The sequence below is a fragment of the Denticeps clupeoides genome, chromosome 3 (genome assembly GCF_900700375.1).
Source record: "Denticeps clupeoides chromosome 3, fDenClu1.1, whole genome shotgun sequence".
NCBI lineage: Eukaryota > Metazoa > Chordata > Actinopteri > Clupeiformes > Denticipitidae > Denticeps > Denticeps clupeoides.
This window is the reverse complement of record NC_041709.1, coordinates 27,582,071-27,598,071: the sequence shown is the minus strand read 5'-3', so window position 1 is coordinate 27,598,071 and position 16,001 is coordinate 27,582,071. Positions and strand designations below refer to the sequence as shown.

The 16,001-nt window shown below is 41.7% G+C and overlaps 1 protein-coding gene across 7 annotated transcripts; it reads left to right on the top strand.

Annotated features, from left to right (window-relative positions):
- The first annotated feature begins 535 nt into the window (after nt 1-535).
- Nucleotides 536-15,800, top strand: ubn2a (ubinuclein 2a). Of its 7 annotated transcripts, none has more exons than XM_028975004.1 (17): nt 536-1,239; nt 1,903-2,019; nt 2,422-2,523; nt 5,487-5,615; nt 5,748-5,845; nt 6,134-6,674; nt 7,479-7,549; nt 7,760-7,889; nt 7,966-8,099; nt 8,717-8,827; nt 8,915-9,058; nt 9,198-9,245; nt 10,246-10,291; nt 10,414-11,682; nt 13,337-13,538; nt 14,252-14,320; nt 14,433-15,800. In XM_028975004.1, exons 1-17 carry the CDS (start codon nt 940-942, stop codon nt 14,477-14,479), a joined length of 3,558 nt encoding a protein of 1,185 aa, XP_028830837.1. In that variant the 5' UTR covers nt 536-939; the 3' UTR covers nt 14,480-15,800. The 7 variants fall into 7 exon arrangements, with proteins under 7 accessions (XP_028830837.1, XP_028830835.1, XP_028830840.1 ...); XM_028975002.1 differs by having other exon boundaries at nt 536-1,245; XM_028975007.1 differs by having other exon boundaries at nt 537-1,239; nt 7,990-8,099; nt 14,433-15,799.
- Nucleotides 15,801-16,001: the final 201 nt, after the last annotated feature.

Here is a 16,001-nt window from a genome sequence, read left to right as displayed (position 1 = left end):
AGAGGTAGTCAACGTTATACCCTAATTCCCTTATCCACGTCATAGTACAGATAACCAAAATAAAAGTCTTCAGAAAATAATAAAATAAAAGACACAAAACATATTTAAGAGAATAGCAAATATAAATCTAGTGTAACCACACCACTCCAACACACAAGGACACAATATATGCACAGAAAAACACACTGCATTTTTAAGAGAATACTTTTGTCTCTAATGGACACAGCCGTTATGTTATCTGTGTGCTAAAATATGTTTTATGTTAACATGGATCTATAACTTCCAACAGAGGTTGGAAGTGGTTGTCTATCAGAGACAATCAAAAGGCACCTCTCTTTGTACCAGTGATAACTATGCAATTAAAACATATATTGTGGAGATGCTATGAAGAACAAAAATCATATATAAAACTGCGTCCCTTTACTGCACATAATCGCAGCGCGGTAACTACGCCTCAGCGTTTCCAGCTGTGCTATTTCTCGACGAACTCCTGTCCATAAAACGTAACCAAAATAATGAATAGAGATATTTTTATTGAATCAATGTTGAATTCATTTTATAGGCGTGGTTTCGGAACTCGTCGGGTCCTGATTGAACTAGCGCTCCTCTACAGTAAAGGTACTTCCGGCTTGTTGACGCACGCGTAGAGGCGCACGGCGAACTCACTGATATTTTATTTACTCCCGAGATCCAAGATGGCCGTCTTGAATGTCTGAGTCCCATAGCGGTGGAGGATGCGCGCAGCTTTTGGAGAAACTCCTCTCTCCCGACCGTCTCCTGCCCGGGAAGACGTGCCGTGAGGCACTGAGGACGTGCTTGCGTCGTGCGAGGCACAGAAGCTCCCTTTCCGTCTGGCCGAGTTCCGTTTAACTCGCTTATTTGAAGTAGTTCGGTGAAAGGGCTAACGACCCACGGCGAGGACGGCAGCCGCACGTCCTAATGGCCGAACCGAGAAAAGTACAGTTTGTCACCCTGTCGGCCTTCGCCGCCGGCCCGGGCGCCGAATGCAGGAAACGTCGACTGGACGACGTGGCCGTGCTGAACGGAGACGAGGGCTTTGAGAAGCCCGAGACAGGGGCAGGGGCGGCGGGTTTGTTCATCAAAACCGGCGACATCGACCACGACTGCGGCGTCGGGGAGGTGAGAGGAGTTACCGTACGGCTTAACCTGAACCTCGCAGAACCCAGCGAGCACTCGTCGGTCGAGTTCAACTACCCGGAGCTCGTCCAGTCTCTACAGGTACAGGTACGCCGGGGAAGGGAACGGGGAAACGCGGGGATGAAGTTGACGAGATCCCGAGACTACAGAGTAACGTTAGAATACAGAAGACTAGCCTGTTAGCCTCATCAACTTCTCTAGGACAATAGATTCATAGAGGCAAGACTATTTCGGCACTCTTGGGTATTGCTATAATTTTATTTTTCAATGCTGTATCGTTTTTTTAATCGACACTCCACTGGCTTAATCTCAAAATATGCATACGCCCTATAAAAGTAAACTTTTTCTCTGCTCCCACGATGAAAGGGTAGAAAGAAGATATGACAATCTGAATATTTATAGCCTTCTCTGCAGTACCCCACAGCATGTCGCCTTATATATATATATATATATATATATATATATATATATATATATATATATATATATATATATATATCACACACACACCATAGTATCATGTCATATCATTCTTGTCACTGTACAACAAACAAAAAAAAACAAACATATTTTTCCCAAACTTTTCAAAATCCAAAAAGCTCATTATTGGGCCCAATTAAAACATTGCTTCATTTTACTGCATCACTTGTTTAGCACATTCAAAACAGTTATTTGAGTTGCACTGCCATTATTTTGTATTCTAGGCATATTAATATGCCTTGTTTCCTACAATTCTTTTTTTAGGCAAAAAAGGCACCTCTGAGTCAAACTTGTCTCCATGATCCCAGTGACCCTTTCAATGATGATGAGAGGGAGCAGCAACACTTGGAAGCTTTGGCCAAAAAGTTTGTAAACAAATATGTGAGTGTTCAGCCATGTAAAATTATTTGCAATTCAGACTTTTCCATGCTGATATGCATAACTTATGGTAGAACAAGATTTGCTACAGGTGGGAATTGTGGGTATCCCACAATACGATAAAACATCCCAAGATACAATATAATCATTATTTTGTATATGATAGATTGTCACAATATTGTTGAAAATTTAAAATCCAGTCACTTTAGAGGCTTCACAACTGGAGCCAAATGAGGACTAATTGAAGGTTCTGCATTAATTAGCTGTAGCTCTCTGGTGAATTGCTTTTCATAATTAATCAATTTATTAACATTCATCCTTCAGAGCTGGATACCTGTGTCCTGGTACTAATTGTGCACTTTCAGATAGTCACCACTGCTTTATTTAAAGGTGTGTGTCCTGCAGGGAAATGCTGCTAAGAAGAAGAGGAAGGACCGAATGCAGGACCTGATTGATATTGGGTTTGGTTATGATGAGAGCGACCCATTCATAGACAACTCTGAAGCTGTAAGTTTAAAACAAACTAGATCATTTTGCAATGACAAAACAAACCAATCACTTTTACATACCCTTTTCTGTCTAGTCAAAGCTAACCACTAGGGCTGCAACAACGAATCAATTAAATCGATAAAAACCGATTGCTAAAACAGTTGGCAACGAATTTCCTAATCGATTCGTTGTGTCGCGTGACGCAGAGACATTTGATTATTAAAAAAAAATTAAAAAAATAAAATATTTGAGCGCGGAGCGAACACACTCGGTCTCTCGCGCACAGATGCTAGCAGAGTTTGGCGCCTCATAGACAGCGCGGAGCAAAAATAACGAGCGGAGGTAGAGAAATCTGTGCGAAAATATGCAAAAGCGACATGGCATGACACGGGAGCACCACAGCAATGATCCAGCACCTGAAACGCGTGTTTGATGAGGAGGAAGGGAGTTCAGCAGCAGTCACTACAGAATCCTACTTTAGTTCCGTTTTGAAGTGAGGAACGTAATGTCCCTGGTGCTGGTGTTTACCACTTATCCAGCTTGACAATTATGCCAAGTTAGCATTAGCGCGTTAATAACAGTAGTAAAGCACTGGTGCTATAGTTACTTTGCACTTTGCATTAAAAGACTAAAGACATGTTTTTATTCACTAGCCGTTTTTGGACCATTCATTTTTCAATCTGTTATGTATAGCTACACTGCAAAAAAAAGCTTTTCTTACCTTGTCTCGTTTCCAGTCCAAATATCTAAAAAATCTTAAATCAAGATTACTAGACAAGAAAAATGGCATGAGAAAATTAAGTGATGCTTAAAACTTCTGTTTGAGATTATATCTCATTAAGATTAATTTACTTACCCCATTGGCAGATAATTTTGCTTGTTTTAAGCGAACAATCACTTTATTTTGAGGTGTTTTTTTTTAGAAAACAAGACAATTTCTTATGCTATTTCATGTGTCTAGTAAATGTATTTTGATTTAAGATTTTTTAGATATTTGGACTGAAAACAGGACAAAACTACTAAGTTAGAAAAGCATTTTTTGCAGTGTATATTCTGTACTTTGTCCCATATTATTGACAAATATATTTGTGTGTGTTGTACTTTTTAATTTAAAAGTTATTTTATAGCACTTGGTCTTAAGATGTGTTTAAATGTGGTGTATAAATGAACCTTGCACTTACTACATTGATGGAAATAACTTAATGAATAAGCTTCAAGTGAGCTTGAGAGAGAGAGAGTAAGTGTGTGTGTGTCAGTGTGTGCTTCTGCGAGTGTGTGCATCTGCAGTGTAGTGTAGAGAACAACTTCTGACATTCAAACAAATCCTGTAAAATTTTCTGATTTGTATTGTTATCTTGTTTTTTATCCGATTGTATGATTGATCAAAAACATAATCGACAGATTAATCGACTATTAAAATAATCGTTAGTTGCAGCCCTACTAACCACTATAATGTTAAAATGATTCTTACATTTTAAGAATAATTTAGTCATGTTAGTTATGTGATCTGGACTTTTTTTCTGTCTTTGATCATTTCTGGAATTATAAAATGGAGAGCTCAAGTTTGTGTAGCATCTAAGACAGATTTTAACTTTGCATGTTGGCAGTCAGATTCCATCTAGTGATACTTCCTGATTATCTTCTTTAAATTAAATCTTGACTTTTGCAAAGCAGAAATCTGATGCCATATGGGTGTGTTTACCTGCGTGTGAATAAAATTCACAAATGTTTTGGTTAGAAGTTCTCTCATGGTAGAACAGTTTTAGTCTAATTCTGATTTGTGTAAATTGGTATTTGGTCGAATTGGTATTTTTTTGGTCTGTGGCAATATTGATGAACTGAATTTTGGGCTTTAAGTTAGGGCTGCGTGGTATAAATTTACCCAACGGGAGAGATTTTGATTATCCTGGCCTACCCCACAATTATCCACTCTTTGTGACAATGATAAAGTCGCACCACTTCTATGACCACTTGTGTAAAACCACGTCTTCTGCAGCATGAGCCATTCATTTTGGGTGAGAGCACATAGTGCAATGGCAGAGTTTCTGCTGATCTTTTTTAAAAAGTCCTAATTTCAAGTTTAAAGGTCTTAGTATTAAAAATACTGCAGACCCAATAAATTAAATAAAACAAGCCTTCATTTGTCAGTAATCTGCCAGTCACTGCATGCTGCACACTACCGGTTTTACTAAGTGGACCACGCATCAGTACCCTGTGGCTACTCTATTTGGACTGCTCATGACCAGGGGTTAGGTTTAAGAGTAGAGTTAGGTTTAGGCTATACCATGGTGGATTTCGGAGACCACATGCACACAGTCCAAATCGGGCTACCGGTTCAAATTGGGTATCGTCATGTTCTCTTGCCCAATCTACCGATTGGGTACTGACGGTGCGCATGAAATGACCAGGTACGGTCCTAGCCTGTTTGATGCACTGTGCACCAAAAAAATCACCAAATAAAATCTTGAAATCCTGTAGCGAAAATGTGAACAAGCATAGTGTTATTTAAAAATAGTCTGACAATATTTTTTATTTAAACTCTACAGCTGAATACAGAAAATCCAAAAATTCTATATAGTCCCTCGCATCATACAAATATGTGGTCTTATGGGTGTGACAAAGTATAGTTTCAGTAGAATTGTCCAGATATTGTTTTATCTGATACATGTTTATGCTATATGTATTTATAAATAGTTTATTATACTTCCTGCTGCAGTGCATTTGCTATGGACATGTTACACTTTCAAAAACAGTCACATTTAAATTTACTTATCAAATTATATACCGTCTATGGTTCAATTTAATCAATATAAATTTTATGCCATATCGCACAGCCCTAGTTTAAGTGTTGCGTAATGGACTGAGTTTGTGTGTGCTGTCAGAGCTCCTGAAATTTCATTATATTAATATCGTTGCTTGGTCATTTGAATTTTAATCAGTTATGTGGACTGATTGGTGAATGCTTCTTCCACCTCTTACAGTATGATGAACTTGTTCCGGCATCTCTGACTACCAAACTGGGGGGCTTCTACATCAACACGGGTACACTGCAGTTCCGCGCTGCCTCTGAGTCTGAGGGAGAGGAGGGAAGCAAGGAGGGTACATCTAGTGTGAGCATCATTACACTCTTCCTCTATTGCCATTTTGGCTGTCACCAGAGCACAACACCAGCTCTGGTGACATTCATCACATGCAATTGTTCAATATTTAGCCATCTAGCATTATGTTTTTGCCATTAGAAGGTAAAGGATGGTGAAGAGCAGTTCAAGAAGCGGAAACGAAAAGAGGGAACCGGATTGGAAGAGAAGAAACCTCGAAAGAACAGAGCACCCAAGCAAGGGTAAGAGGAAAGCCAATCATGGAGCACACAGGTGAACCATAATAAACATATATGCATAAAAATTAGTATTCCAATAACAATTGCCATTTAAGTAAATTCTCAGTTTGAATGAGACTTTTTCAGATCTTGTCTGGTTTTATTTATAGTAGTAGTGCAGTTTATGGCAGAAGTGATTGTCATAATAAAACTGGAACGGGTTTAGAAAACCTAAGAAGGTTCAGTGTGCAGAAGAGTCGGGATATTAATCTAGATTATTAATTGATAAATGAAGATCTCTGCCACAAACAGGGTTAGTGCCCTCAACATGCACCGGCCAGAGAAGAAGAAACGCAAGAAGCTAATGAAGGACTCGCTGTCCTTGGCGGCCATGCTGCGCCGCTTTACCCGTGAGAAGGAGGAGATGCACAAGAAGAACATGGGGCCACTGCACCCCGGACTGACCACCCATCATGCCAACCACATGCGCCACAACTCCTACACCCATGGCAACAGCAGCTCTTCAGCAGTCGCTGCTGGCAACAGCAACAATGATATCTCGCTAGCTGATCTGACAGCCGACCCGGCCATGATATCGCTGCTGAGCTCAGCCAATGAGAGTGAGCTGCAGGACCTCCTGAGTGACCTGGATTTCACCATGCTGGATGCTAATCCTCTGACCTCCAGCCCTGGTCGAGAGAATGGAATGATGGGAGTTGGAGGTTGTCTGGGACCGAAGGCAGGTGGGGCTGCAATGGGGAGGGGTCAAGTGGCAGCAGGAATGCTGTCACCCCCCTTGCTACCTGACGGACTGCCTGCGCCTCTCACCAAACGCATTGAGGATCTGCGTGCGGTCAGTTTTTCACCATTGATATTTAAATTTTTGTTTGCAAATGAAATATTTGTAATTCACTTTACTGTACTCTGTCAGTAATCCTATATAACAAAGCTAATTAAGCATTCATGTCTCATTTAGGCCTGCCTTTTTGACTGATTTAGCTCACATGATGCTGCCCAAGCTGTTTTGTGCAAGTTTGTTGATTAGAGGTAAAACATTAGGTAGATAATTTTTTGGACGATCATTCTTGAAATCAACTTGACCCCATTAACACAACACACCCTCGTGTGTGGAGTGTCTGTTTGTTAATGCCTCGACTAATGCTCTAATTTCGGACTCGATGTTGAGGCTGAAGGGAGCACAGAGCAACAGAAAGTGCTAGAAGAGAATATACTGACGAGGACAGAAAGAGCTTGAGAACCTGATTGTGCAGGAAAAGCATCGCTCTTTGTTTGTAAGAGGTCAAGTGTCCTGTTTGTGTGTTAGTTATGATGAATCACACAGATTAGATCGGCAATCATTTATACCATAATGCACACTGTAATTTTGTGTAGATTATGGATATATTTTTGAGTGCTCATGATTGGTGGCCCTTTTTTGTAGGTACATATCATTTCGTGCCAGGAACAGTTTGCTCATTGTTATTCACCCAGCTCCTTACACTTGTCCACTAATTTTAGCAAACTTGAACAACTGATGTTCTGTTCTTCATGACATGAGTTAATGAGCTAAAGCTGAATCTGTTGCAGTTTGAGAGTGTGAAGGTGAATAATCTAATTTAGTGCTTCTGAGGGTTAAATCAGCTGTGTTGATCTGCAGGCATCAAGACAGTTTGACCAGGAAGGCAGGAAGAAGTTCTTCACTTTGGACATGAACAACATCCTGCTGGAGTAAGTCTGCCTTAGCTCTGTGGTGTGTCTGGCTCAGTCTTGTGTTGTGGGTCATAACCCTCCGTTCTCTCTCTCTTTTCCTCTCTCTTATGCTCTCTCTCTGCCTGTCACCCTTTATCTCCTCTCATCTTTCTGTAACTTGCCTCTTCTTTTTCCTCTTTTCTTTCTCTCATATTTCATTGCCGTATGTTCCACTACACCGTCCCTTAGCATCGAGCTGCAAGTACAGGAGCAGCCGGTGGTGGTGCGCTCGGCCATTTACTCGCACATGGAGGCCTTCGTCCCCTGCAACAAAGAGGCTCTGCTCAAGCGCCTCAAGAAGCTGAGCCTCAACATACAAGTGAGTGTGGAGAGCCACGCCCAACCTTTCAAATCGAATTAAAAAATGTTTCTAATTAAAAAAAGTGAAATATTAGTCGCGACCCTTGGCCCTGTTGCAGGACGACCGTCTTCGCACGCCCCTACTGAAGCTCAAGCTGGCAGTGTGCAGCGTGATGCCAGAGCAGATCGCAAGATACAGCATGGACTGCATGGCAAAGACCGCGGCAAAGTAAGCCAATTCCCAGTTCTGGTTGAAAGATGGAATTGAAGCCATATCAAATTAGTGGCCCGGTGATGGTTTAAAGGAGAGATTTCCTAAATATTTATTACAATCTATTACAAAAAGTCCATTTGAGGCCTCCTGTGGTTCTGGAAGCGCTTCTGCTGGGAGAACTGACAGAACAATTCATTTATCTACAGTACTGGGTTTTCCTAAAATGTGGAAGTGGCTATAATTTCATTGAATTTGAGGAAAACTGTAGATGTGCTGAGATCTGCAAGAAGAACTGTTTTTTTTCCACCAGATGTATATCACGAATTTTTGTACCAGATTTGTAAATGCCATGCAATATAAGTATGTATGGTAGCATCACCTGAACACATGTTCACACTGGTTTTAAAATTTAATACGCATTTTATAATTGATGTACGGACCTTTTGTGGAACCCTTGTCAGGATAGGAATACTGCTAAGGAATTGTGAATGTTCTCAGTCATCCAGGTCATGGTTATCTCAAAAATTACATTTTGAGATACTACTGCTGATATTATATTTTCTGATGTTAGTGATATACTAAATTGACATTGAACCCTTGCCAAATCTGGTTTTGTGGGGGTGTGTGTGCAGGCAGCAATCTGAGGAGGTGGAGAAGAATGGCTCTGAAGATGACGATGAGGAGAAACCTGGGAAGAGGGTCATGGGACCAAGGAAGAAGTTTCTCTGGGATGACAAACTCAGGTATCAAGATGGCTTCTGGTATAGTCTATTTTAGTTTATCTGAAGAGTAAAGGAATGATAATTATTCCACTTTTTTTTTTTCCCCAGGGTCCTGCTGTGTAACCTTGTACGGGTGAAGCTCAGCTACTATGAGCAGGAGCCCCAGTGCTCCCTCTCTGTGGAGGACTACCTCAAGGCCTTTATGGAGAATGAGGTCAAGCCGCTTTGGCCTAAAGGATGGATGCAGGCCAGGTTAGTATTTTGAATACCTCGCTGTTACTCAAGACCACATTTCAATGTAAAAATGTCCCTTTATTATTGATTATTACTGCTTGATAGTCCATGACTCTCACTTAATGCATTTTGTCATTGTGGTATGTGTGTTTTGCAGAATGCTGTTTAAAGAGAGTCGGGCTGTGCATGGACATCTCACTGGCCTGTGAGTCCACTTCATATTCTAACTCTGTTTCACTTATTTAAGTGGCAATGAAACATTTGTCCTGCAGTACAGTAAAAATCCATTATTTGGGTTGATGCTAAATTATGATTTAATTTAAGCAAAAATGAATCTAAACCTAACCCCAACTGACATGATTAGAAGCAGCTGTGATGTCTGCATAGAGGACATCTTTTCATTAAATTAAATCATCGATCTAAGTTTTTTTAAATTTGAACCATTTTAGAGCAACTTTTAAGGTCCCATGACATGAAAAATTCACTTTTAGTTATTTACCATTGATACAGTTCCCCTATACTACTTCCTGTCTGCACCAAACATTGTGGTTGGTGAATGGTGTTGATGATGTCATTTCTGTGAAGGCCCACTCACTTGTCATGTCATGACATGAAAGAAAGTAGTGTCTGCATTTTTCCAGAAAAAATAAAATTAACTCACTGGTTCTTCAGAGGTTCACATGACTGATCTAAGAATATATATCTGTGCAACTGTGGCTATTGTTTAACCTACATAATGAGAAAACAATTACAAATGCAGTTTAATAAAACTATTTTTCTTAACTGAAATATAATATATTATAATATATAATATCTAAAATATAGTTGCTTAACACATAGGCTTACAAGTAGTCTTGGCAACATATTTTTATGCAGTTTAACATGTGATTAATCACGTTTATAATATGGATGGTATGCAAATGCATCTTAACCTAGCAACCATGTAGCCTTGCATCCCAGATGTTCTCTCAGAAGTGGCTCAGCTTCCTCTTATACACTAAGTTTCTTCCCTGAGTGTGTAAGAATAATGATGGGTTTAAAAACAAGGACAATATTGACACTGGACAGTTTATGTAAAAGTTATTTTGCTGCTTATCAGTACTAAACCTTTTATTATTTTTGGTCAATGGTTGTCTTCTGTAGACCAAAATGTATCTCCTGTTGCAAATAACGGAGGTGAAATCTTTTAAATATCTTTGTTGCAGCGGCAGGAAAAAGGTGGTCCCCACCTCCAAAATGTCCAAGACCAAGGTGTGTGTCCATATTGTTTCTTCAGAGCACTATTGTATTTTAATTACATGAGACATTTCCTTCAGTTTGTATTTGGGCTTAGAAGATGCAGAATCTTTAATTCCACTTGTGCTTTGGTCCAGGTTTGGATCCACAGGCCCGGTCCGGTTGTTATCAACCCGGCTCCTTCACCCACCCTGGCAGTTCGCCCACAGACCGCGTCCCCCTCAGAGCCCATCTGCCTTTCTGATTCACTGGACGAAGACTTGGCTGCCAACTCTCTGGACTCTATTTCGCAGGCTCTTGCTCTCCTGAGCAACGCTGCTAAGGATCTTGCCCAAAACAACGGCCCCTTGTCCTCCTCCCCACCCGTCGTGTCTGGACCGGCTCCGGTCACTCACTACTCCTCCACCGCGGTACAGTCCCTTACTGTCAAGGTGGAGAGTCCAGTCATGACGCTGGCTAACGTCAACACTTTATCTACCTCTGCCTCTCCGTCGCTCTCTTCCCTGCCTGCCTCCACCTCAGGGTCCCGCCCCGAGGCTTTTGTGACTATGAAGGACATCGGCTCACTGTCACAAGCTCAGATACACCAGATTGCAGCAACGTACCGGCCGGCCACTGGGATCAAATCCCCCTCCCCGCCCAAACCGCGGCCGCCACCCACTGCATTGCCTCTCCTACTTCCCCAGCAGCAGAAGCCTTTCAACCCCCCGATGGCAAGGCCGGGTTCAGCTGCGGCATCGCCAACTGGACTGGCCAAGAATTCGGCTAATAAACCTGGCGGGATTGTGGTGAATGTTTCTCAGCAGCCCCGTGGGAATTCCCACACCCCTCAGCCTCCACCTCGTGTCCCTAGCTCACCCTCCCCAGTGCCATCTTCCCCCTCAACCTCTTCATCCCACACAAAGCACAAAGTAGTTTCGCAGTCCAGCTTCATCACACCCATGCAAGTTACCCTAACAAAGTCCCCCCACAGCAGCAGCTCCCCAATCATAAAACTCACACCACGCCCCCCTGCCTCTACCCCACCACCCTCATCCTCCCAGTCCTCGTCCCCTACAGTCCCACATGCGCGTCCACAGGTGATATCCAGCCCTCTCCAGTACAGCCCCAAGAGTCCCGCCTTCAGACCCTCCTTTTCCATGCAGAGCGTTGTGGCAGTCAAACCAGGGGCAGGCAGTTACAGCTTTGCAGGTGGACAGAAAGCGCCCCTCAGTGCAGGTGGCAGTGCCACCAACCCCAGTTCTGTCAGCACACCTCCTTCAGGCACTCGCCAAGAAAACAACGTCTCCCCATTAGCCAATCACGGACAGAGGCAAAGGCCGGTGGGGGGCAACACCAAGGCCACGGCCATCCGATGTGCGGCAACCACGCTACCCTCCTCCACATCGTCCTCACACCTCTCTCAAGTGAGAACTCCTGAAAAGGCAGATTTTATACTTTTACCCACATTTACATTTATGGCATTTGGCAGACGGCCTTATCCAGAGCGACTTACAACGTGCTTTCAAGTTACCATCGATGAAGAGATCAATTCCGGTTCACTAGGACCCCAACCATGAATACATCTATTTTATTCACTCTGTTGTAGATTCTGTACACAAAGTTCTACAACAAGAAAATTACAATTTAATCTAAATATTCTTTAAAGAGGAAGGTCTTGAGCTGTCGTTTGAAGGTGCTCAGTGACTGAGCTGTTCTGACCTCGAGGGGAAGTTCTTTCCACCACCGAGGGGCCAAGACGGAGAAGAGTCTAGATAAATGTTTTACTTTTACCTTCAGAGATGGAGGGACCAGGCGAGCAGTACTGGAGGCTCGGAGTAAACGAGGTGCAGTGCGAGGTGTAATAAGGGCTGTGAGGTAGGATGGTGCTACTCCATGTTTGGCTTTGTAGGCCAGCATCAGTATTTTGAACCTGATGCGTGCAGCTACTGGGAGCCAGTGGAGGGAACGTAGCAGAGGGGTGGTGTGGGAGAATTTGGGAAGGTTGAAGATCAGTCGTGCTGCTGCATTTTGTATGAGTTGTAGAGGTCGGATGGTACATAGTGGTAGACCAGCTAGAAGGGAGTTGCAGTAGTCCAGTCTTGAGATTACTAAGGACTGAACCAGTAGTTGGGTGGCCTGGGTTGACATATAAGGGCGGATTCGTCTGATATTGTAGAGAAGGAATCTACATGAGCGGGAAAGATTGCTGATGTGAGTTGAGAAGGAGAGTTGGTTGTCTATTGTTACGCCAAGGTTGCGGGCTGTTGCAGAAGGAGAGAGCTGCGAGTTGTCTAGGTAAATAGCAAGATCCTGATGTGGTGAAGAATCTGCTGGAATGAATATTAGTTCAGTTTTGGTGGGATTGAGTTGGAGGTGATGGGCTGCCATCCAAGACGAGATGTCGGTTAGACACCCACATCATGTCACATGGCAGGAAGAGAGGATATCAGAACCCAAGAGTGGATTTTTGCCAAAACTAACCAAGGGTTGTTTGGTTGTGCCTGATTTCATAGCACCTGGGGCAGTGGTTGCCTAGTGGTTAAGGAAGCGGCCCCGAAACCAGAAAGTTGCCGGTTTGAATCCCAATCTGCCAAGGTGCCACTGAGCAAAGCACTGTCCCCACACAAGGCTGCCCACCAAGGGTGATGGGTTAAAAGCAGAGGGACACATTTCGTTGTGTGCACGTGTTCTGTGCTTTACTTTAAATTTTTCACATTGTGGGAGAGAGTAAAAATATCAAAAAACATATTTAATATAATTTATAAAAACAATACTTTCTATAGTGTAATAAAACAGCCCTGGCTTTAGGAATTGGTAAATGCATGACATGTCAAATGTCTGCCTACTGTGCGTTTCAGTGTATGGTGCAGTGTGATTTGCATACTGACTCTGTGATCAGTAGGAGCATGTGTAATGTAAATATTTTGATCTGTACATTATTTAATAGATTAAACAGGAATAATAAAATATTCCTATTTGGTTTGTGAAATTGTAAATTCTTTAGTTTGTAGCAGATATGATTATAAATCTAAAATTGTGATTGTGTGTGTGTCTTAATATTTTCTTTTTGTCCTTCAGGTGTCATCAGCAGCAGGCAGCAGCTTGTTGGGCTCGGTTCCCCCATCACTGCCCCTGGGCTTTGGCATGTTGGGTGGACTGGTCCCAGTCTCCCTGCCCTTCCAATTACCCCCCCTGCTCAATTTCACTCCGCCCGGTGCTCCAGGCTGCAGCACCATGGGCTCCCCACCTGGAACCAACTCAGGATACACACTGGCACAGAGTGAGTGGTCAGGCAAGGAACACTTGCATAGCTGACATTATAAAATAAAGCTGTCTATTAACATTTATTTATTTGTATTTTTTTGTGACATTACTGAGGTTTTGATTTTATGAGGTTACTAAGGGGTTTGTCTTCCATTCACAGCAGCTGGTGTTGAATTGTAATAATATTTAAAGAGAAACATCAGACTGATGATACTGGGGCAGTGCTATGCATTAAGTGCGGGGCTTGTTTACTAGTGTAAACAAAGATGCCCTCATTAATTATAGAAATAAATAAAACAATAGGTAAAATCACCCCTATTGAGGGAGTGGTATTTGTCAGAGCCGTCAGTAGGCAGCTCCTCTCATTTAAATATCAGAGATTCTGTTCTGGCCACCAGATATACTAAAACAACAACAAAAAGGGTCATTAGTTTCTATTCATGATGCAGATAACTTATTGGCTTTTCTATGTAATTCCTGAGGACATGTTTGACCTTACGGTAGTTAGTGGTAGTTCATAACAGTATGAATGGCAGTTATGGAATCAGTTATTTAGATGTATATAAGATGCAGTGCACTATATTTTGATATTTACTGTAAAAATTGGGTATATTTTGCTAACTAACTGACCGTTTTCTTTAGACTCAATACATTAAAACTGCATTTCAATATACTGTATGCTATTTATATTGTTTTATTGACATAAAATGTATTCCTGTCTGTCCTCAGATCTGTTTAAGAGTCTCCAGTCAGGGTCTCAGTCTGCTCTACCTCCTCAGTTGCAGCTCTCGTTCTCAGGTAAACAGAGCTCTGCCTGTCCTGTGCTCGCTGTCGCCATCACCGCCTGCGATTGTGTCATGTGCTGTCAGGCCCAGTGTCCCTCACTATGTTGTTTTTTTTCTCTTCTCAGATGCAAACCAAAGCCAAGGCGGACATGTGAAGAGGAAGTCTCACTGACTGCTGGAGGATGGGACCACGGCCGGGTGGATGTCTGTGTATGGACCAACACAGGGACCTAAAGCATTAACAACTTGCGGCTAAATAATGTCATTGTGTTTTTAAATAAGTATTGTCCTTGGATGATAGGAAGGGCAACAGAGATTTTTTTAAAATTATTATTTAATTATTATAATTTTTTTTGTTGTTGTTGTCAACATGTTTACATGACCTTTATCACTGTGGACAGTGCGAGGGAGAGCTTCATTGTTTAATACTGAAGTGGTTATGACTGGACCTGCTCCCTGTATTGAATTTTTTTTTGAGACATAATGGCTGTCCTACACACTGACTGTTGATACAGTAGCTTATTAATAATGATAATTTATTTGTAATTTTCATGCAGGGACTGTAGGAGTGTGTGTTGGTGTGTGTACATAAGTGATATAAAATATAATATTTTCTTTGCAGGTCAGTATGGTTTGTGATTGTTTCAGGATGTGTGTGTCTGTGTGTGAGATGCCATGTCCCTTTTAATGCAGTGTCTTTGGTGCTGTATGTCACACTGGACCTTGAAATATGGGGTTTGGGTGGGTGGGAGAAACTTGAAATGGTGTAGAGTCTGTGTGTGTTTGTTTGTTAGAGAGACTTTTCTCAGTACAAACCTCAACACTCAATACAACACAACGCCTTAGTTTTCAATGTCAGAACTATGCAGGATGATTCAGAACTGCAGCTTTTTTTTATTACTTTAACTGTGTTTGTGTGAGAGAGATACAGGTGAGATGTGATAGATATAGGCACACCACCAGTTCTTTTTTTCTTGGCTTCTGCTATAAGAACTTCTAGAAATGTGCTTCCTCCTCCAGATCCACGTTTCTCTGCCTTTTTTTTGCTGATAGAACTATAGTTCTATTTTTTGACTGATAGAACACATGGCGCCAAAGAAGAGTTCCTGTGGGTTCATGTCGCAACTGTGTGAGAGAGTTCATACCATCAGAAGTCTGTACTTCTATAGGTAGTGCCCTTTTTTAAAATTATTAGACCCCCAATATCTGATTGTGTGGTGTGGGGGAGGGTAGATTATTTTTGTGTGGTTTATAAAAATGAAATGTTGCTGTCACTTTTGGTAGCTTTTCTTCTTTTATGGACCCCTGGTTCTGTTGAGCTAGAGAATAAATCCACAATAACTTATTTTCAATTCCAATTACAAAATTTGTAAGATTTATTAAATATGGCTGTGCAAGACCCATCAACTAACTACCTTTTTTGTTGGTTCATTCTCTGAATAAATGTACTTTTGTCAAAATGAGTTCTATCCTGTGCAAGTAATAAAAAGAATCAATTCTACAATGATTTAACATTTTTAATTTTCCTTTACAAAAACGTTGCCTAGAAATACAGCAGGATTGGGGAAACGGGAGGTTTCCTGCTGGTCAACAGTCCAACCATGGAATACTGGAGTAGTAATAATAATCCTAACTGTCCTCAGTAAAGCTTTTAACCAGATGGACTCATGTGATTTCCTGCTTTATTACTGGCT